This window comes from Aspergillus novofumigatus, assembly GCF_002847465.1.
Source record: "Aspergillus novofumigatus IBT 16806 chromosome Unknown P174scaffold_4, whole genome shotgun sequence".
Taxonomy (NCBI): Eukaryota; Fungi; Ascomycota; class Eurotiomycetes; order Eurotiales; family Aspergillaceae; genus Aspergillus; species Aspergillus novofumigatus.
This window is the reverse complement of record NW_020194277.1, coordinates 40,688-62,523: the sequence shown is the minus strand read 5'-3', so window position 1 is coordinate 62,523 and position 21,836 is coordinate 40,688. Positions and strand designations below refer to the sequence as shown.

Here is a 21,836-nt window from a genome sequence, read left to right as displayed (position 1 = left end):
ATAGTTAATGTTCTTAGAGTTGGTCAAGCACCTATTAAACATGCTTCTCATGTTCCTTATCTAAGTCTGAGAAGATCAAGATATCATTAAGGTACACTACCACAAAGTCAAGATCTTGCATAATGCCATTCATCATCATTTGGAATGTTGTAGGTGCATTATAAAGTCTAAAAGGCATTGCTAAGAATTTGAACTTACTAAATAATATGTTAAAAGCTATCTTTAGAATTAATAATTCACCCATTCGCAGCTGCCAGTATCTGGAGAGGAGATTAAGCTTTAAAAGATACTTAGCTTGACCTGCTCGATCCAGAAGTTCTTAAATTTATGGTAGTGGATAGGTATTCTTAACAGTCATCTTATTAAGCAAGTGGTAGTTAATACACATTTACTATTTCCTATCAGCTTTAGGGATAATTATCACCAGAAAGCCCCACGCACTAGCTAAAGGGTGAATAATAGCTTTCTTTAATAGCTCTTTAACTTACTTCTTTATCTCATGAAACTTTTCAGGTGACTAAGGGTAAGAGTTCATGTTTATCAGCAAGGAATCTCCAGTGTTGATATAATGCTGTATTAACTAAGCTAGAGGTATTTCTAGGTGTAACTCTTCCCTAAATACATCTTCATACTGGGCAAGGAGAGGCCTTAACTAAGATAGTTCTACTAATACTTCCTCTTCCTTTTCCTTTTTAAGCTCTTAAATAATGAATAACTAGGCTTCTTATTAATCCTTTTGAAGGGTATGCTAAAGTTATTTTATAGAGATAAAACTTATAAGTGCTTCTGGGCCTGATTTAATTTAGTATTAAAGATTAATAAGGTTAATAGTCACATGCTTTATTCCTTGCCCCTTAATTATTATTTAACCTATAATCCAATCAATATCAGGATTAATATATCTTAGCTAATCTCAACCCAGAATAATATTATACTCTGTCGTTTTGAGAACCCAAGGAGTGATGATACAAGGCTAACTACTAATTCTAAGAGGGATCTGAACTTAACATGATGTATACATAACTTTATTATTTAGCAAGCAAACTTGTAAAGGGTTAAGCATATACTGAAAGCAGAACCATAATAAGGGTAGCAAATCAGCTAAGTGTTTTGATATAAATGTATGGCTAGAGCTACAGTCTAGCAGTGCTTAGATATAGGCCATCATCCCAGAAGCTTCAAGTTTGGCAGGGAAGTAGATAAGATCAGATCTAAGAGTATTCAGATAGGCATTAATGTAATCACAATCTTCTAGTTCTAAATCTATCTGTACAGCATTGAGTATTCCCTTAAGGGGTGGTCAATCCTCCTTATCATTATTCCTATTTAAATCATCATGATATTTGGGCAGTTTAAGGTCATTAGATACCTCACACTCCTTAACTTTAGAAGCTTTTAGCAATTAATTAACTAGTGCTTCCTCATCTAGTGGTTGTTTACTTTTCCTGATTATTTCTTATAATAGGTCTTTAATTAATTTAATACTGTATAAGCTTGCATATTATAGCCTTTCTATCTATAATTAAAGTAAGCTTGGTTTATTTAACACTAAGCCTTCTATTCGCGCATTCCCTTCTTCAGATGATTAGGAGATGCAAGGATAGCATTCAAATTAATATCCATTGGGTCTATTTAACTATTATTAGTCTTGCTAAAGGATTGGAACTATACCTAAGTATATAAAGTAACTCCCTGCTCATACTTAGTAAAGTAATAAACCACATCATTAAAAGTAGTTAGTTTGCTATGATCTTCTGCCTAGTGAGCACGTAGAATTAGTTTTAAGTTAGTAATAAACTTCTAGACTAACACATTGTTAGGAATTCCAGACTTAATATATTTGGTGGCTTCTACTAGGGAAGCAGCATAAGATTATACTATCTAGTTACTTTAAGTGCACCTCTTATACTCTTCCTAATGCTTAATTTCTCCTCTGATCTCTCTGAAGTTTTCTTAAATCCACTGCTTAAAATTATCTAGAGTGGTAATAGCAGCTGTTAAATTATATTTAATCTTTTGCTCATGAGCGTCCCATTGCTCCTTAGCTTAGCTAATAAGGTGATGCTTAACTACTATGACCTTTTCAAGATTAGTAGCATCCTTTTGAGTAAGAGTTTGCTTATTATAAAAGTAATTATTAACCTGCTTAAGCCACTTCGCTGCAGCATCCTTACTGTACTTGCCATTGTATATAGGGATAGGCTCAAGGTTAGAGACCTTTTAATAAGGCTTGCATTCTTCAGAGCAAAGAGAAGAAAGAAAGTAAGGGTTAGGAGCTATGGTTGAAGCTCCAGCAACCCCTTCTAGCTAAGGGTAATTATGCTCAGCCTGGAGAAGTCTAACCAGGTGTTCATACAGTTTAATTAGTTTATTTTGAGCATTCTAGTCAGTCACGCCATGAGCTGCCTGAGCGAACCACTATTAAAGATGGTCCCAGTCAGTCTCGAAGCTATTACTGTTATAGGTAAACTAGGTTTGAGGAGTCTCTATACTAGAAGATATAGATTTAATGTCGTCCATTTTGATAAGAGAAGAATGATAATCAAGTTAGGAATAGAAATCTGAATTAAGCTTATCAATGGTAATTTAAATCTATTAAAATGATTTTAATTATCCCTATTTATCTTATCCTTCATAATTAGACAACTTGATCCTGTCATCAGTCACTTTTTAGAAAGCTTGGATAGTTAATGACGTCCACTCTGCGATGTGGCTGTGGGGAAGAGCTAACTAGATATCCCAGGTGAATCATTGCTGTTACAGGTATCTAGATCAGCCTGAGGAGGTCAAAGTAGTTAATCTGAGGCATTTTTCCACTGAGTTGAGGACGGTTGATATGAGGCATTTATCAAAATCAACCTGTTAGTGGCGTCCTCAAAGTCCTAAGACTATGGTCTTTCGGTGCTGCTGGGGTTCAGATTGAATCCTTCGCGGGGATTTTGAACCTTCTCAGGAATCAAGCGTCATACAATCGCCTGATCCAGACATGCTACTAGATGAGATAATTGTTGATTGCAGGGGGCGTAGAGCCTTCAAATCATGTGAGGGTAGGGGGTAGGCCAAAGGCCGCCCCGTACATGTCCTGCTGATATCGAGGGATTCTGGCCCCTTTTATAATCCTACCTAAGCTATGAAGGAACGTAAGAATCTACATGGTTACATACATGCTGATGACATCTACCAATATCCTCTGCGCACCCTCGTAGACTTAATCGAAATCACACATATTGATCGATATCACACTAGTAATGCTTAGGGTCTGTTCCCTAATAGGCAGTGAATTCTTTATAGGAGATGCTGTTAGCTAGCTTATAGGTATCTTCATTAAGGCTACTGTTCTCTGTCTGGTTAAGTAGGGCAGTCAGCCTTCTAGCAAAACCTGAGCCTGGTCTAGTACACTAAGTGGAGGGGTTATAGGTTCTATTTCCAGCTCCTTACTGGTTCTTAGGCTCCTTAGTGGAAGCTGCAGGTCTAGCTATTATTTATTCTTTATGATCTTAGTTAATAGATTATATTATTATCTCTAACCATTAGCATTATTAGCATGCGAGGGGTTCTTTGCAAGAGGAGGTAAGATCAGTGCTTTAATATAAAAAAGAACACATTTCTTACTAGATCTTGCACCTTCTAATGAAAGAGATGATGAAGGAAGTAATGCTTAGTTTTATATAATAGCACTGCTCATATTCTAATGGTATGGTAGTATTTCAATAGAAAACTAAGCATAGAGAAGAGGGGGAGGAAGTATGTACATAGTAGGGGAGATATGTAAATAGAGGGTGGAATAGTACAAACAATCCAAACAGCCCTGGAGAGGTAAGTAGTTAAGATGGGCAGAAAGCTCCATTATAAGGAGGTCCGCGGGGAACATGGTGACGGATTGTCACAGTACAGTCTTTCTAAGACTAGAAGGAACTATGCGCTACTATAAAGGCTTAATACCTAAATTATATTAATCCACATGCAATTCTCAGAGGAGTGATAGCAGCCTTCCCAGGTAGCACTACAGCCTAAGTCTTAGAAAGATTATTTGAAATGGAAGATATTAAACACGCTTACTTATATACTTATCCCCATATTTATTTTATCACTCTTGTGTATAAGTTCAGTAAAGTCTCCACAGGTCTGAGGAATATTCACTATTCTTACACACTGTATAGAAGAATGCCCCTCCAACACGGCTGTGCAAGCAAAACAGAGATAGAAGATGTCTTTGTCTGGCTGGAAATGCAAGAAGCAGAAGTCTGTTTGTTCTCAAAGTAGTCTTTTCTCCATTTTGCGTATTTTTCTCGAACCCATAATCGCCGTCGGGTGCGGCTTCAGAATGACTAATCCGGGTTTAAAACTTTATGCCATGTATTTTCAGTCCCCTCGGCCTACGCTCTTAACTCCGTTGATAAGCATCCCTTTGCCTTGGAGGCGGTGTCGCTAGCAGCATTCCAGTACTCCTTCCAGTACTTCCTAACTTCCTTCTGCTCTTCTGCGCTGAGCTTCTTGATACTGGCCTCAATGCGTTCGAGGGTAGCTTTAGAAGGTTTCCACCCTTCGGGCCTCTTGGAAGCATTAATATGATCGCAATTCTTCTATGTATGTCGAGGGTTTCTACATAGGCATCGCTTTTGAGAACTCTGACTGTTCCCTTGAGCATTCTGGTTGTTCCCATGGTCGTTTTAACTCTCCTGTTGTTCACCAAGGGTGGCCAGTCATCGCGATATTGCAGGCGTTGCCCTGAGATTTGGCTGTGCCCTTTGCATTCCGATGATTTCTGTATGCTGCCAAGACATCTTGGAAAGAAAATCGAAGGATGGATCTGAGATATACTTCTCCAGAGAGAGACGAAGACCTCATCGAAGGTCTCAACTGCTTGGAGAAAATCTCGAATGGCATCTCAGTCCTGAGGGTTTCCTTTATCATCGCTATATGCGATATTCATTGCTTTGCCCTCTTCGTAGAAATTTGACCACGTTGCAAGCCATTTTTCAATTGAGATACTGCCAATTGGTCTTCTAACCAAATCTCTCCATGCATCTGTACACTCTGGCGGCTAGTATCACCCTTAGGTTCAAACTGCTGCTTCAAGCGGACCGGTTTCTCGTATGGGGTGACCTTGCCCTGGAGAATATGATGGTGTTCCGGAGCAACATTGGCCTGGATCAAGGTATCGACCTTGTTAATCTTTGTGTGAACTGAATCGTTCCAGCGGGTCTCCTTATCGAATTCGGAGGTTAGCCGCTGGTATTTCTTGTACTTCGGCTCATCCAGTTGAGAGACATCGATCGCCCCAGGCTTGATTTCGCTCGGACGAGGATAAGAATCACGCGAATCTATAGGAGCTTTGCGAACCGATTATTCAGGAAGGTCGGGATTCATGTATTGCCTAACATTCCCCTTCGTTGCTTCAGCCTTGACTTTAGTGATCCAGGTTCTCCACTGAGTATCAGCATGTAGGTATCCCAAAGGGTCTCCACTACTGCTTTACTGGATTCGGCAGCCATGGTGGAGTGGATTCAGGGGATATGAGGCTCAGCGGATAGGAAGAATCGCTGGTGGGCTAATAGAGGCAGATGAAGACGTGAAAAAGTCTGATGATACGTATTATCCATGGCAAGGACCACCCAACCGCTACCGCTCTTGGGTGGTCCCACCTTCCAACGATAAAAACTTTCCAACGATAAAAAATCCCCCATTACCTACTATTTTCTACCACCACCACCCACCACCATGGCTAGCGCATACCAGGAAATAGAGAATCGAATCTATTTAGCCCTTGAAGCCTATCAACGCGATAAAAATCGCAAACTGACCGCGCTGGCGCGTGACATCGCTGTACCCTACCAACAGCTGCGGCGCAGGGCCCAGGGGGGTCTTCAAAGATTGGCAACCAGAACCGCCCACGCCTGCTTACTGAGGCCCAGAAGCAAGCTATTGTGAGGACTATTGACCACCTACGCCGATATAATATCAAGTTAAATGGCAAGGGCATCGAGGACTCCGCAAATCTGCTACTATGGCGGCAGTACGAGCGGGACCACCCAGAGGCCGCGATGCCAAAATCTAAATCAATTCTCTCTGGAGGAGTGGAGACGAATGGCAATGAGCACAGCGTGCGAGGACAGGTATTTGGCCCGTACGGGGCACCTGCGGTCTAATCCGCTGATGTAGGGCTCCTTGTGAAGAGAGCGCAGGGCTCGCGTCCTCGGAGGGCTACAGCGCCGTGAGGGCCGCAGGCGGGCCCCATAGCACTCCCTATATTGCTACTAGTTCTAGACCACTCACATCCCCACTCGTCCATGAACTACGCGTATTTAAGTGCCGATATTCAATGCATGGATGTTCCCCGTGTCGATCTTCCAGCTCAAAATGCCCACCGGTCCCACAACATTGACTGTTCGCTCATGTTGATCATGCCGTTCCATTCGTCCCACCCTGGGTTGTTGATATCTTGAAGTGACTCATCACCTGTGTTCTGATCTTGTGACTTCGGCAGTGACCGCGGGGCCGACTGCTCTGGTTCCACCGGCAAGTGCTCTTCTTCACGTTGGTAGACACTCGAAATAGCATCCATGCCTCCTACATGTGCATCTGGATCGTTGATTCTGGCCAAAAACCAGGCTTGGGGCCGCCATTCCAAGCTCGGATGTCTGGTTGGCGGAGAAGTCCCAGTTGCGATCTGCGCAGCCCCTGGAAGGTCATCTGCTCTGATCCATGAAAGCGCACTTCCTCCCCCCTCGCTAGGTTCAGCCTTCATGTTTCTTAAAGCGCCCGTGGAATCCGAAGGGGTATAATGTCTTCGTACACTATTGTCTGATCGGTTCTTGAGTTGCTGGAGCCGCCGCTTCTTCACGCTTTGAATGACATTGAGCAGCGGTTGCCAGAGCGGCTCCTCTCTAATGGACTCGGGACATGCCTCCAAAATCCTCGTCACGACACTCCAGGCGCGTTCTGCCATTGCGTTAAATTCAACGACAGACAGCCGACTGAGCACCAGAGCAAGCGGCTGCCACTGTATGAAACCGTCGAGCTGCCACGCCCAACACCTGGTGAGAGGACCATGCTGGAGCATATGTATGTACTCAAGGATTCCCACCGCCAAGTGGAACAGCGTACCGGTCTCAAGGCGACCGTTGCTGTGTTGTAAAGATGGTTGACGAATATGGTGCACTATGAGCTCGTATCGTCTCACTGCAACAGCCGCCATTGTCCGAGTGAAGAGGTATATCGGCTTGTCCGGCTGGCTGGGGGCGAGAAACTCTGCAAACTCCTGCTGAGAGAACTTCGAGAGCTGTTCGAGCTGGTGGAGAGTGTCGGCATCTAGCTCGCTCCTGGCGGCAGGGGTACATGGGCGACGTTGCATCTTTGATATGCTTGCCAACTCTCCGTATCCTGCACCTGAGGAGGCAGATGGCCATATCAGTGTGTCCGTTCCTCGCTTCTGGCAGGGCTGACATATTTAGCTGCACGTCATCGTCGTCCAGGTTCAACGGGAGGTTTGTGTCGGAGATGGCGTCAGATATCGACGTCTCTGGCACCTGAAAGTCCCCCGTGGCAAAGTCGAGGATGCGAATGTAGCACCACGCGCGTCGTCGCACCTCGGTCTCGAAGGGGCTTATAGCAGGGAAATGAGAGCCATCACGGTTGAGGCCAAGGGCCACCGCTATCCGAGAGATCAGCCAGTCAAGGCCCAGACGTACCGCTGTGACTCCTCCAAGCGGATTAACAGGGTATACACGAGGAGGGCCTGGACCACGGAAAGCTCTTTTGTGTTGATAAAGTCTGCTCGGGAAAGACAATTTTCTGTTCCGAGGCGGAATCGAGATACAAGATCTTTCTTATTGGAGCGGAAGTGGATTTGAACCTGCACGAAAGTCCTTGGTTAGGCCGAAAGGCCCGAGTGTACCACGGGGTTGGACTTTACCTCTTCACTGCTTAAAGACTTGACGGCCGCAAAGGCAATGCTGAACATCAGCGGCTCCATTGAGGAGGGCAGCACATCAAAGTTTCCCCGGGAATCGGGAATCATCTTGCAAATAGTTGGAACATGCAGAACCCTGATGAAGGGATCAACATTTTCGACAAATGTCTGCCAGGTGAAGAGCGTTTGAGATGGTAAAGGCCGAAGGTCCTCCGTGCTCGCCGTACTCATGGAGCGGCTGCTAAAGAGGAAGCTGGTTGCGCTGGCCGAGATGGTCCTGTGAGAGGACTGAAGGCTCGGAGTGTAGATGGAGTCGGCGGCATCATCTTCATGGCTAGCCGCATTGATGTTCTGCTTTATGCATCGAGCTTGGTCAGAGTTTATTAGCACTCGTCTACTATCAGGCCTCTTGAGGTGAGGAGGGTGCAGTCTTACCTCCTGCTGTAGGTCTGCCCAGAAGCCATCACCAACGTAGAGTCTCCCTCGTTCTTGACGAACCAAAACACCGATCTCTGAAGAGTCATTGGCGCGGCGCAGCCCCTCCTTGAGGAAGAACCAACATCGCAAAATCTATCTTCATCCTGGTTCATGAGTGAGACCTCACTCCCTGCGAGGTTTTCATGCTGCTTAGATTGGCTGGTATCAGTTCTGGCATGAAGACGGCTGACCACGTTCTCCAGCCGGTGGATGCAATCCATGAGATCAACCTGCCTCCCGCTACTGGCCGGAGTCTCCCGCCGCATGCGCTGGGGTTGCCGTAGTATTCGACCAGTAGTCGGAAAAATAAATTCCTGGTTGGCTTTGGTGCAGTTGACGCACGGGCGACGGCGGTCGCAGCGGGCTTTGCGCTCCTTGCAGCTGACGCAGTTCCGCGGTGCTCGGTTTTGGTCCACAGGCATGTCGGTACAGCAACAGAATGTGGATTACAGCGGTCTTGTCTCGTGTCGTTGGTATGGAGTTGATGGATGTTGAGAAACGCGGGGATGGTACTCGGTTTTCAGCCCTCGGAGTCTATAGTCTAAAGCCGCTGGAGAGACGATCGACCCAAACCCCAGCTTTTGATCCGTGCGCTGCTTAAGATTTTCGGCCTTGAGTAAGGCCCGGAGTCCCGGTCCATAAATCCGATGACCCGTTGCAGGATTGGGACAGTATTCAGAGCCAATTGTCTGGGGCAACATGCGATACTCTGGTGTGTGATGTCGAGGTCTCTCACTTATGATTCGCATGGCTATTGATATAAAAGGAGCAGCATCGCGGGCCCTCTCTGCTTGTTTCGTGACATTCAATATCGACTTGTATCATCCGGCATTGCTTATACTTCCTCCTATCAAACATCACCATGGCTCCAGGGACTCCAATCAAGAACCTCGACTCGCTCAAGGAGAATAGACTGTTCATCAATGGCGAATTCGTTCCCTCGGTCTCGGGCAAAACGTTTGACATAACCAATCCCACAACCGAAGAGGTCATTTCTTCTGTCCATGAAGCCGGTGTCGAAGATGTAGATCTTGCTGTCGAGGCTGCCAAGGCCGCCTTTCCAGCGTGGGCGGCTCTCTCAGCTGAGGAGAGGTGCGATTACTTGTTCAAGCTGGCGGATGAGATTGAAAAGCATGAGGAGTTGTTCATGCACCTGGAGGCCACCGCCATGGGAATGCCACGGTCCGGAACTCAATGTCAGCGATTCCCTCATCCTTGCATTTGTACGACGTGTATCGTGCTGACCAGATACCAGTTGTCTTGGGCATGGTGAAGCGGTATTTGAGATACTTTGCCAGTCATGCCATTGACGTTATTGGTGAGACTTCTCTCAACACCTCTGGATACCTCAACCTGTCCATCCGTCAGCCTTACGGAGTATGCGGTGGCATCATCCCCTGGAATGCTCCCTTGTTCATGGTTGTCACCAAGATTGGTCCAGCCCTGGCAGCTGGTAATACCATGGTCCTTAAGTCGTCAGAAAAATCACCTCTTTCGTCCATCGTCTTCGGCTTGTTGAGCCAGAAGGTCGGTCTCCCCAATGGTGTCCTCAATATCCTGAGTGGATTTGGTCGACCATGTGGTCAGGCCATCGCCAAGCACATGGACATCAGAAGGATATCGTTCACGGGTTCGGTCGCTACCGGGCGGGCCATTCAGAAAGCCTCTGCTGAGTCTAATTTAAAGGACGTCAGTTTGGAGCTTGGCGGCAAAAGCCCTTTGCTTGTCTTTGACGACGCACCCCTTGAGAAGGCTATAAGGTCCGCTGCCTTCTCCATCCTCTACAACTCTGGACAGGTCTGCATGGCCAGCACCAGGATCTACGTACAAGAAGGCATCGCTCCCAAGTTCGCTGAAGCCCTCAAGCAGGAGATGACGCAGCTGGGTGTCCCGGGAGATCCTACGCTCGCGGACACAAAGAAAGGGCCTCAGGTCGACAAGCTGCAGTTTGATCGCGTTCTGTCCTACCTCGACCACGCAAAGAGCCAAGGCTTTGATATTGCACTTGGTGGAAACAAGGCTGCTGACAAAGGTTATTTCGTGGATGCGACTATCGTCCGCAATGTTCCTGAAACTGACAAGTTGGTCAGAGAGGAGATCTTCGGCCCTGTTCTGGTGATCAATACCTTCTCAAAGGAGGAGGAGGTCCTGAAGAGGGCCAACGATACCGAGTTCGGCCTCTACTCGAGCGTATTCACGAGCGATGTGTCGCGGGCTGTGAGAGTTGCCAAAGCGCTAGAGGCTGGCGCGGTTGGGGTGAATTGTACTAGCCCATTCATGGTTGTTGATCTACCGATGGGCGGATGGAAGCAGAGTAGTGCAGGAGGTAGGGAGTTTAGCAAGACCTGTCTGGATAGTTGGACGCAGTTGAAGAGCGTGTTTATTTCTTTGTAGATCCTACCGTTAGCAGGGTTTGGCAACATGTCAAGGACCATTTTGTCAATCAGATCTTAAACTACTTAGTGAGGCTCTACTAGTTGGCAATACGCACTACGACCCTCAAGATCTGTTAGAAGGCTCCCGGAACTCCACCAGACCCGCAAGCGTCCTTGCCCTCTTACTCCAGATTCCCCCACAATCCATGTGGGCTCAGATATAGATGAAATTAAGGCGAAGCCACGATGACATTCCTATTCCACGAGTTAGTCAAGTCTGATCCAGGGTTATCAGGGCGTGAATAAGGGAGATAAGCAAGGTACCTACAGTTGGGTGGTGGTCTCGACTCATTCAATGCTCATGTACGGAGTACTGTGCATTTCGTTGGCTCTCACCAATAGAGTTGTCTGATAGTGGTTCCGATAAGCTGAACCCTGGTTAAGCATCGTTAGTGCCCTGAAACGAACGAAGGTGAGAGGAAGGGTTACCTTGGTTGCGTAGGGAATATCCCTGTTGTCAAAAACTTTGCCCTGAAACGAGGAACGAGTGAAAGGGGTTATTTCGGCCATGGCTACAGGTGAGGTACGCGGCTTCTGCCGCGAATGCTGGCCTGCCAAACTTGCACCTTCGCTTGCCTCCGATTCGCCCATTCTAGGGCGTTTTCTCGCTTCTCGTTGGTTGCCGACTGTGTTTCCTTATTGGCCCCTTTCTCCTGCTTCTTACCTTTGCAATTGGCCTTCAACGACTTCCTGTTTTGGTTTGGCTTCCTTGCTCTCCCTACCTTGATCCTGGACGATGCTTTCCTCTGTGATCCTTGTATACACTTCTGATACCTCTTTTTGGGCAACTTAGTGCTTACGCCTACTAGCTACTTCTGCGTTGTATGAATTTTGGTTTTTGTTTGCTGTTACTGGCATAAATGCTTTCCTGCTTCCGTGCTGCACATGTGCTCTTCCGGCTCCGCCACCCCGCTTTCTCCTTCTATGAGATTTTGAACTCGTCGAGGTCTTATTAGGCCTGGCATACCTCTTACTATTAATGCATATCGTGAACTACCCTCGCCTTTCCACTACGTTTCAGTGTTAGGTCGTCAAGCCTTTTCTTTCTGTTATTAGTCTACCGATCATGGACCAGAGTCCGCCAGAGGCACCCACTTTGTCCCCATGTTTTAATCTCTTTCAAAACTCCTTTCGTACCTTGCGGCGCGCTTCAGATTTATTACAGTCTCCAAAACCACCTACCATCCTGCCTACGCCTTCTCCCCCTTCCCCTCGCCGACTGTTACCACTAGCACCGGCGCCGACGACTAGCCCTCACCACATTCGACCAAACCTAACACAACCGTTCACCCAGAATCCAGTAGCCATATGCCAGCCTACTTCCCTCACAACACCACTGCTCGTATCCAAAGCGACAGAAAATCCATCAACGTCTTTTCGAGTATCGAATATATGCCCTAAACGGCCTGCCCCGTCTAAACGCGCTACTATTGTCAGTGACAACCCTCTCCCTCCAGTGGCGACTCACGAACAACCTGCGCAAGGCCCACCTCGTTACTAAGACGAGTCGATGGTTATCGAGGTTTACGCCCAAAGATGCAATCCATTACGTTTATTAGCCCTTTCCCTACTCCAGCGGAACTCGGCTCTGGAAGTCGAACGGCGCGCTTCGCTACTTTGGCTGCAAAACCAAAAAGACAAAGAACGTTACGTTCGAATGCCTCTCAGGAGATTTTGCATCGGGCATTGGCCTTTCTTCGTGATGAATTCAAGGCCCGTTCTGCTGCCTCTGACCTGTTTCCTCCGGCCATATCTCCCAAAACGATACGTGCATCGATGGGACGATACGAGGATGAGCTACCAGGCGCTTCTGCGAGGGGTCTGTGCGCTTCTTGTGGCATGGATGTCCGTGCGGCAAATGTGGTTCACGTCGACATCCATGATCCTATCCTGATGCCATTGGTCAATCACCTCAACAGTTGCGGCCTACACGGCAACCGCTGGAGCCTTTACTTGTTATGCCACAATGCACTTGTCCGGAAGACCATCCCAAAGTTTTCTGGGGAAAAACTGGTTAATGTGGCCATGTGTCAGCACTACCCATCCTCCTAGACAACCTCACTCCCGTTGAGGAGTGCCTCATAGCAAGATCTCATCCTCTCAGTTGATCTTGAAGTTGAGGCCAGGGGGGCATTCTGCTCCTTTCAACTATCGGGCGCTTCAAGGTCATTTTATTGTTATACCGCAGGATCCAGGCCCCCTCCTCAACATCTTGCCAAGCCCTAAATTAATATAACCTGATCTTATTGCAGTCGTCTGGTTAGGACAACAACGTCCTTTACACTCGGACTTGGCCCCTTTCATATCAGTGCGGAAGTCCAAAGTCCTAGCCGCGTTGGAATACCTGCTTCACCATAATCACCTGTATAAAAACGTACCTATCAACCGCGCCGTGATTTGACGACTGGAGTGACGACTTCATCCCCACAGAGCTGTGAGACAGTATTGTGTTCCTAGATGAATCTGACCACCATGAGCGTGAGGGATATAATGTTCTTCTACAAAGGTTCACCTCTGGGTCGTTGGAAATACTCTCGTCTACGCTTTGGATGATAATGTTCTCCAGGTAACGGATCACACAATCAGCAAATTCAGGGTTAGAGAGAAGGCGGCTCTGTAGTGTACTAAAATGAAGATTGCCTCATAACCACACCATTGCATATAAATGCAACATGCCTCTACCATTAGTCTCCACCACCCTATAATAATTCAAAACATCTCCAAGAATTCCCCTATGATTGCAACCACTGGCTAGCAATCCATCGAAAACAGCAGCACAGATGTGATGGACAAAAGCCGCAACTACCACTGGGTTTGATGTAGCAGCGGCAGCACGTACAGCAGAGTTAGAGGCAGAATGGATGTCTTCAGACTACTCAACACCAGCCAAAATTAGAACAAGTGGGTTCCAAAGGTCTGAAGGATTAATAGTAAGCCAAAAAGCTAGCATTCTAAAGCAAATAATTAGACCTCAGATCTTAGAGCACATTCTCAATTTTTGTATGAAAGACCTCGGGACCCACATCACAATAGATTTCAAAAGGAACAACGGGCGGGAGATGACAGGATTATTAATTTCATAATTAGAGTCAAGATCATTTAGTGCATTGCGAAGCTGATCCTCCATAAGAGAAGCAATATCATCTGTCACAGACAGTCAGTGGCGACGTTCCAGGAGCAATCTATTAGCCAGGGAAGATTTTCAAATTTGTAACACGTCATATACAAGATACATGAAGGTTTTGTGGCGAGCGAATCTACGAGAGTCAGAAGTGATGGATGGATTTTTTAGGCGAAACATACCTCCTGCTATGGTGCCTCAACGCCGATTCGGTAAATGCAAACGGACGATCTTCCAGGTGGCCTCCAATACCATGCGGAAACAGAGTTGGAAAAGCGGCAGTGAAGTACATAGGGTCATGCCAGTAGTCCACAAGTATTGCGTGACCCCGAATTCTGTAAGAAAGGTTAGGGATACATTACCAGTCATGTAGATGCACATTCTCAGTAGATACTGGCAACTGGTCAGAGACCATATTAAGCAAGCTATTCAAGAGGCGCCTGTCAGGGTTCTAACATTCACTATTAATATCTGCAGACACGTAGCCAGTCATCAGGGGATCATAATTATTAAAGCCAGGCATAGTATCCTGCACCACCTAGAGGTCATTCTCATAGTTACCCCCATCTAATTAAATTAAATAACCCTCACATTCATGGCTATAAGGCTTATTAGCACAGATAATATTTTCCTAGAGTTCAGGTGGAATGAACTTGTCAGTCTATATATTAAGGGTCTGGTGGTTGATAGTTAGATTTTAGTAAACTTGATTATGTTAGGCCAAGTATTAGAGGGCTACAAGAACCCTATATTTTTATATAAGCAAGAATAGAGGTAGGTTAGTATATAATACTAGCTTTTTTCCTAACTAAAAAACTCTAATCACATCATGCAATGCTAATGCTAGGCTTGGGAGGATTATAAGCAGCAGCTCTAGATCTTGCAGGATAATAATAAAGTGGCTGCGCAAAGCATGGTAGTTTAAAGGGGATGTGCAGCCTCTAGGTCACTATTTAATAATAACCCTAAGGGGGTGGCATTTAGCAATAAGGCATTCTTTAATAGGGGTGAGATCTTTAAGCACTAACAGGTAGTTCTAACATAGAGTCATATTAACATAATTCAAGGCAGAGAATCTAGGGAGTGTGTTTTAGGAAAGAGATTTAAGACATATCAAGCACAGGTCCTAATCATCTCTATGTTTGATGTAATGGTTAAGGTAGCCACATAGTAGTTAACACAGAGGTCCTCATTGCTCACTTCCATAATTTCCAAAATAGGGACAAATCTTCCACAACTACTCTCAGCTGCGGCTTTTATATATTCCTCATATCTGGATACTAAAGCTCAGATTTGTGCTTGAGATAGCAGTGGAGGGAAAGCTTCTGAAGCAATTTGTCTCTATCCCAGCTCATCATCCAATAATTGTAAGGCATGGTCAATGATGTGTTAAGGGCTTCTTTCACTATCCATTGTTAACCTCTCTATTCGTGGAACCATGTTTAGCTGGTCCGATCTTTCAGCAGAGAGTGTGGCTAGGGCTGGTTGAGGGAAAGCCCAATATATTCGTCGGCTATCATGTTCAGGTACGAAAGATTCAACGGTGGATGAGCTCGGTACATAGCAAGGCTGTGGATGTGACGGAACCGTAGGGGAAACCGCGAAAAGGTCGCCGGTTCGAACCCGGCACTGGCCATTGTTTTTTGTATGTTTCTGATATACACTGGAATTTGGAAAGGTGGACAGATAGAGGAAAGCAACTAGCAGAGAAATTAGTGGAGTTTGTTTCGGTAGACGCTGAAACTGGAGGGCGGGTCGGATGCGGGGCAGAAGTAATCGCGGGAGGCCTTGGAAGAATAAGGCGGATGGGTGATGGGCCACGCTATTCACTAGGAGAGTGCGGGGACAACATCGTAGCGGACGGGGTGTCAGAATACAGAGCAACAGAATAGCGATTTGTTGGGAGATTGTATTAGGGACGAGGGAAAGAAAAAGTCAGCGGGGACGGTTGGTATGTGGACGGCAGTGCAGCGACTAGCCCGTCGAGGAAAAAGCGGTTGTCAGATATTCCATGAGGTCTTGGCATCAGCAACCCCACGTTCTCTCCAACCTTGTTGATTCTGCCTTGGGTTGGTGTCTGTTATAAAACAGGAACCTTTGGTATCCAGTGTGGAGGGAGAGCCACACACTTTTGCAGTTACATTCCGCCGTCTTTTTTTTCGCCTCTAGAATATATACAACCTACATACCGTTCATCATGGCCCGTGTACAGGAACTCATGGGAACATTGCCCGGGATTGTCAGCGAAATGAGATCTCTTATCAACAGCAGGCAAACCGCGGAGGAGGCGCGAGCAAACTGGGGCTGGAGGCATGGAGGTCCCAGGTTTACCGATGAAATTACTAAGCTCAAGATGGAGCTAAGAGCGCAAGGCAAGCCGGTCAGTTTGAGAAATGTTCCTGTTTTAGGTGCTTCATCTGATGCAGATAGGTCACCACCTGCACCGCATTTCACGTCTTCAAGGAGTCCAAGGTTAAAAACCCCACAGGCCGCATGATTGTGATTCCTATCGGTGGGACAATTCTGTTCAAAAAGGGTAGCGAGGTACTCACCCCAGGCTATTATTATTACATTGAAGACGAAAGGATCCTGCATGGCCAGGATATGGATGTAATTTTGGCCGCGCTGGAGAAGAAAAAATAGCGGCTGTTTCAGAGCGACACTGGCTTAGAGAGAGCGCTGACACTGAAATTTATGGTTTAAGCATGGTGCATTGACATCGTGTCAGCCATATCTTACCACTATTGAATCCGGAGAGTATTGGATATCAATATTTAGCTAAATTCTGGCTGGGCCAATCAGATTGCTGGATTCTACTATAGATTCAACTCACCAGATTAAGGAGATTTTACAGGGTTTTCATTTCATTAATTATAAGTAGTTAGTTAGACATCTAGATTGCCAGAAATCAGACCCTCTTTCATCCCGAAACATACCGCTTACTAGCGATTACCATAGATTCACTATTATCAGGGATCGGTTGACAGTTATGAGCCTGGCCCAATTAATAGCTATTAGATACCATACCTGTAAGGCAACGTCTACCCCATTCCAAGGCCTTAATAGATACTGCTTTAGGAAGGGGGTAAGGCCATTCAAAATAGGTTATCTCAGCGCCCTAGCAAGCTATTATGTCTAACTATTCAATTACTACCAATTCTATGCCTACTCAGAGGGTCCTAATTATTCTAGATCAGCCAGATGATTAGTAGGCATGGATTTAGATACATTTAATGTAAGGATCTACGTATCAGGGTAGATGGCCTGTTGACTAGGTAAGAATTGGTGATGATAATCAATGGAAGAGGATGGTAGAGAGTAGTAGATTATATGAAACAAAAACTAATCCTTATCTTCTTGAATACTAGATAAGGGGGATACTATTTATCTTCACTGTCTATCCTAGATGCATTCAGCAATGATTTGAAAGTGGCTTAAGGCGTGAAAACAGGAGGTTAAAAATAATTAGGAAGCAAGGGGTGGCTGCATAATTAAGTAGCTAGGCTGTAGTTAAGCCTTTATAATTATACCCCTCTAGTGGCTGCATAATTAAGTAGCTAGGCTGTAGTTAAGCCTTTATAATTATACCCCCTCTAGTGGCTGCATAATTAAGTAGCTAGGCTGTAGTTAAGCCTTTATAATTATACCCCTCTAGTTATAACAACTGTCCTCAGTCAGAGTTATATAACTTCAAATTTTCCTAAAGAAGTAAACAATATCACGATAGTTGTAAAGGCTCAGCTGCAGCCCAGCCACTCAATTATGCAGCCACCCCTTGCTTCCTAATTGTTTTCAACCTCCTGTTTTCACACCTTGAGCCGCTTTTGAATCATTGCTGAATGCATCTAGGATAGACAGCAAAGATAAATAGTATCCCCCTTGTCTGGTATTTGAGTAGACAAGGATTAGTTTTTATTTTCATATGATCTACTACTCTCTACCATCCTCTTCCATTAATTATTATTACTAATTCTTACCTAGTCAACAGGCCATCTACCCTGATACGTAGATCCTTACAATTTCTAATCCTTCTTTCTTTGACTACTTAAGTATTAGTTATGATGCCTGCTGATTTTCACCATGAAGCTATTACTTCTACCCCTTCGCCAGTGGAACAACATGGTCCTATTAAAGAAATATCTCCTAATCTAAGTGACTCCTCTACCCCTATTAATCAACCTCAAGAGTTGAAGGGTGCTGAAATAAAATAAATCCTATAATAAATTACTAAACTTAAACGCCTTTAACAGATTCAAAGAGTTGATGAGTTTGAACAACTTTCCTATTAAAATGACACCTCTTCAACAGAAGATAGGCAGGAAATTAAATTTAAGAATCTTCTTATTTTTACTATTAAATATTCACTCTAGAAAAGAGAAGAATGACTCTGAGATATAGAATATATATTCTAAGGAGCCCCAAAGAAATATGCCCCTAATAAGTTTAAAATCATTACTACTATTACATAAATGGACTCTACCTGCAGGCAGTGATAGTATATTAAAATTTATAAAATATTAACAGAAAGATAATGAAATGCTGAGAATTTGTGGCAGTTTTTCAAAGACTAGACCTTGAGCTTGATCCAAGACGCTGAAACTGTTGAGGCTGATATTATTATTAAATTATATTAGGCCTATTAATGCCTAGATGAGGACCCTAGAGAATTTCATTATTATCTAGATTCTCTAGAATAATATTTCCCTAGACAAGATGAAAAGCAATGAGCTCTAGCCTTCTTTGGCAGCCTTATACCAGAGTTATATACTTATATTCAAGAACACCTTAATAAACTACCAGACACTTAAGATAAAATAGTGTCTGTAGCTTCAAAATACCATACCTTTTTACAGAAATGATAGAAACAGAAGAGAAAAGACATTAGAAAGCCTTAAGAAGGGAAATCTCAAGATGGTAACCCATTAAAATGCTTTTGAAGGAATTCTAAGAGGTTTATGAAACCTAAATGAAACTAACTTAATAAGGATGGGAATCCCTTAAAATACTATAAATATAGTAGTAAAGAACATCTTGCTAACTAGTGCATTGTAAGGGATGCTAAAGTCTAATTAATTATAGAAAATAATGAGGGGTTAGAGTAAAACCTATGCCTCTAACCTCCCACCTAGTAGTAGGGACTACTACTTATTTCTATATTCTAATACAGCTAGCCAACAGCCTTAAAATGCATGCTAATCTTGATAGCTATACTAAGGTTAATATTATTAGCATTACTTTTGCAAAATCATAAAAGCTACAGCAAGCTAAACTTACTGCCCCTATTATTAGGGTAGTTAATAACTTTGTTACCCCTACTTATGGGGTTTAGAAGGTCCCTATTATTGCCCATGATTCTAGGGGTAATAAATGAAGTTTTAAATAAGCTTATATAGCTATTAATTAAGACCCATAACCTAAAGGAAGTCCTATTCTTCTTTTAATAACTATATTATAGGACCTCCGCATCTACTTATCACCATGGAAATACTAATAGTGGTTTAAGATATTAACCTTTTCCCTAACCAACCCTTAAAAGTTTAAGAAACTATGTCATAACTATGCAATGGTATTTATATTAGTTAAATTACCTGAAGAGGTATGGCTCTCAGAGGAAGAGAAAGATAAGAAGTATTATTCTCTTAAGAATATACCTCCAGAACTAGCTAAGTTCTATGATATATTCTTAGCAGAAAAGTTAAAGATTATACCTTCTTACTCTTCTTAGGATCATGCTATTAAAATAAAACCTAATAAATTACTACTGTTTGGCCCACTATATCCCTTATCCTAAGTAGAACTTTGTGAATTAAAGGAGTATCTTGATAAGAATATTGCATGTGGAAGAATTTAACCTTCTAAAAGCCTTGCAGGAGCTCCTATCCTTTTCATCCTAAAGAAAGATAGGGGACTAAGACTATGTGTTAATTACTATGGACTTAATAAGATAATAGTGAAGAATTAGTACCTATTACCCCTTATATTAGAGATTCTTAACTAATTCTCAGGGGCTAAATGTGAATGGATAAGTAGTATGTAGTGTATAACTAACTAGTAGAGTTCACTAAAGCAAAGGGGAATAGATAGCTTGCCAAGGTAAGAAGGAAGAATAGTAGAAGGAAGTAGCTAAGGATATCTTAGCTGAATGTCTTAATTCCTTGATTTCTCTTGATTGCTTGATTAATTGTAAAACTAGGTGAGGAGTGACCTTGAGGACATATTTATAGGCAGTGGGTAGCTAGGTGATATCACTATGCTGTCATAGTGAGATCACTATTTGCCTCTTATTAAGGTTTAACCATACCATGGTTCTCACCAACAATAACTCTGACTGAGGACAGTTATTATAACTAGAGGGGGTATAATTATAAAGGCTCAGCTGCAGCCCAGCCACTTAATTATACAGCCACCCCTTGCTTCCTAATTATTTTCAACCTCCTGTTTTCACACCTTGAGCCGCTTTCAAATCATCACTGAATGCATCTAGGATAGACAGTGAAGATAAATAGTATCCCCCTTGTCTGGTATTTAAGCAGACAAGGATTAGTTTTTATTTTCATATGATCTACTACTCTCTACCATCCTCTTCCATTGATTATCGTCACCAATTCTTACCTAGTCAACAGGCCATCTACCCTGATACGTAGATCCTTACAATAGTTGACATAATGTAATGTTATTAATAGAGATAACTAATTATAGGATAGATGTAACACTTCTATTATATTAGCTTTGTATATTTTAAAATTTATTATGTTCTTTGTTATTGTGTACTATAGTGTAGTAGTAAATAATATTATTATAGATAATAACTATAGTATATTTATCTTAATTATATCTTTATTTATATTTTCTCTTCTTTTACCTTTATATATTAATACTTCTCTTTTACATCACAGTATTTTCTTTAGTATTACAGTTCCTTTTTATTTATTAATACTTAATATTTAAGTTCTTTTAATCCTTATAATTTCTTATTTATTTCTATTATATTTTGCTTCCTCTTTATATTTCTTGCTATTAAGTTTCATTATAGCTAATACTATTATTTATAGAAAGTATTAATATATATATTACCTTTATACTATATTAAAGAACTTTAACCCCTAAGGGGGTCTTCCTTTTAAAGTTAATTATAAGCTTTTAGACAGCACTTCTATAAAGTATATCTAGTATAACACCTATTATTTACTCTATAAACCTGTATGTTATATTAGTCCTATGTGTTAGTTTGGTGTTAACAGCTATTTCTTAGGCTGCACCTAGTATGGCCAGGAATGCCCTTAACCTGTCTGCTATTATTAAATAGTATACTAGGTTCTTTAATCCCTAGTATACCTAGGACCTGAGCCTTTTTAAGGACTTTTTAGTCACCTTTCTTAGGCTTATTAATACCTTTAAAAATATAGAGTAGAACCACTATTAGTTATATAGCATTATAGGAAAGAAAAAGGAACAGCATGTAAGTTTCTAGGTTAATTTATTACTATAGTACTATCTTAATACTAATATTCTTGCAGAGTAATAAGTATAATAAGTTCCTTAAAGGTTATTATACTAAAATAGCTTATATTTAGTACCTAAATACTAGGGCTACTACTAATAATTAGGCTGCATATTATTTAGCTAAAGCTCTTCAACTTATGCCTGGTAATACTAGGTATATGGCTTAGGCTGCCTCCCTTCTCTTTTTTATAGAGGAGATCAAGGTAATTAGCATCTATTTCTATAGTAATGAAATAGTGGTTGCTAGCTAGACTTACTTAGCTAATATTAATTAGTCTTTTCCTTTAGTACTTAAGGATATTTAAGTTAGTGTTATATTCTGCATTTATCTATTATACTTAGCCTTAGCTAGGCCTTCCTAGCGCCTTTGCGTTAGTTGATAGTAGTA

At 43.1% G+C, this 21,836-nt stretch overlaps 8 protein-coding genes across 8 annotated transcripts; 4 read left to right on the top strand and 4 right to left on the bottom strand.

Moving 5' to 3' along the window:
* Positions 1 to 4,929: 4,929 nt before the first annotated feature.
* P174DRAFT_483692 (uncharacterized protein) lies at positions 4,930 to 5,495 on the bottom strand (the record flags this gene model as incomplete). The annotated part of the gene is made up of 2 exons (XM_024830751.1): positions 4,930 to 5,333; positions 5,480 to 5,495. The coding sequence occupies 2 exons, from the start codon at positions 5,493 to 5,495 to the stop codon at positions 4,930 to 4,932; spliced, it is 420 nt and encodes a 139-aa protein (XP_024682120.1).
* A 226-nt stretch (positions 5,496 to 5,721) lies between these two features.
* On the top strand, positions 5,722 to 6,181 carry P174DRAFT_450534 (uncharacterized protein; the record flags this gene model as incomplete). Its single annotated transcript, XM_024828947.1, has 2 exons — positions 5,722 to 5,826; positions 5,886 to 6,181. The coding sequence occupies 2 exons, from the start codon at positions 5,722 to 5,724 to the stop codon at positions 6,147 to 6,149; spliced, it is 369 nt and encodes a 122-aa protein (XP_024682119.1). The 3' UTR covers positions 6,150 to 6,181.
* Positions 6,182 to 6,355: 174 nt separating this feature from the next.
* Positions 6,356 to 8,811, bottom strand: P174DRAFT_450533 (Zn(II)2Cys6 transcription factor; the record flags this gene model as incomplete). Its single annotated transcript, XM_024828946.1, has 6 exons — positions 6,356 to 7,322; positions 7,390 to 7,605; positions 7,692 to 7,855; positions 7,916 to 8,263; positions 8,348 to 8,455; positions 8,512 to 8,811. 6 exons carry the CDS (start codon positions 8,809 to 8,811, stop codon positions 6,356 to 6,358), a joined length of 2,103 nt encoding a protein of 700 aa, XP_024682118.1.
* Positions 8,812 to 9,251: 440 nt separating this feature from the next.
* Positions 9,252 to 10,783, top strand: P174DRAFT_388269 (aldehyde dehydrogenase; the record flags this gene model as incomplete). Its single annotated transcript, XM_024823396.1, has 2 exons — positions 9,252 to 9,585; positions 9,645 to 10,783. The coding sequence occupies 2 exons, from the start codon at positions 9,252 to 9,254 to the stop codon at positions 10,781 to 10,783; spliced, it is 1,473 nt and encodes a 490-aa protein (XP_024682117.1).
* Positions 10,784 to 12,360: 1,577 nt separating this feature from the next.
* Positions 12,361 to 12,876, top strand: P174DRAFT_420120 (uncharacterized protein; the record flags this gene model as incomplete). Its single annotated transcript, XM_024824845.1, has 1 exon — positions 12,361 to 12,876. One exon carries the CDS (start codon positions 12,361 to 12,363, stop codon positions 12,874 to 12,876), a length of 516 nt encoding a protein of 171 aa, XP_024682116.1.
* Positions 12,877 to 13,465: 589 nt separating this feature from the next.
* On the bottom strand, positions 13,466 to 13,639 carry P174DRAFT_370410 (uncharacterized protein; the record flags this gene model as incomplete). The annotated part of the gene is made up of 1 exon (XM_024822331.1): positions 13,466 to 13,639. A coding segment is annotated over one exon (174 nt), but the record flags the coding sequence as incomplete, so codon positions are not given.
* A 451-nt stretch (positions 13,640 to 14,090) lies between these two features.
* On the bottom strand, positions 14,091 to 14,300 carry P174DRAFT_370332 (uncharacterized protein; the record flags this gene model as incomplete). Its single annotated transcript, XM_024822328.1, has 1 exon — positions 14,091 to 14,300. A coding segment is annotated over one exon (210 nt), but the record flags the coding sequence as incomplete, so codon positions are not given.
* A 1,727-nt stretch (positions 14,301 to 16,027) lies between these two features.
* P174DRAFT_440825 (uncharacterized protein) lies at positions 16,028 to 16,797 on the top strand. Its single transcript, XM_024827147.1, has 2 exons — positions 16,028 to 16,325; positions 16,376 to 16,797. Exons 1-2 carry the CDS (start codon positions 16,143 to 16,145, stop codon positions 16,586 to 16,588), a joined length of 396 nt encoding a protein of 131 aa, XP_024682113.1. The 5' UTR covers positions 16,028 to 16,142; the 3' UTR covers positions 16,589 to 16,797.
* The last annotated feature ends 5,039 nt before the right edge of the window (positions 16,798 to 21,836 follow it).

Excerpts from the sequence above, each read along its gene's own strand:
- P174DRAFT_440825 (XM_024827147.1), top strand. The coding sequence starts at position 16,143 with ATGGCCCGTGTACAGGAACTCATGGGAACATTGCCCGGGATTGTCAGC. Across the intron at positions 16,326-16,375 it reads TAAGAGCGCAAGGCAAGCCG|GTCACCACCTGCACCGCATT; the intron begins GTCAGTTTGAGA and ends TGATGCAGATAG.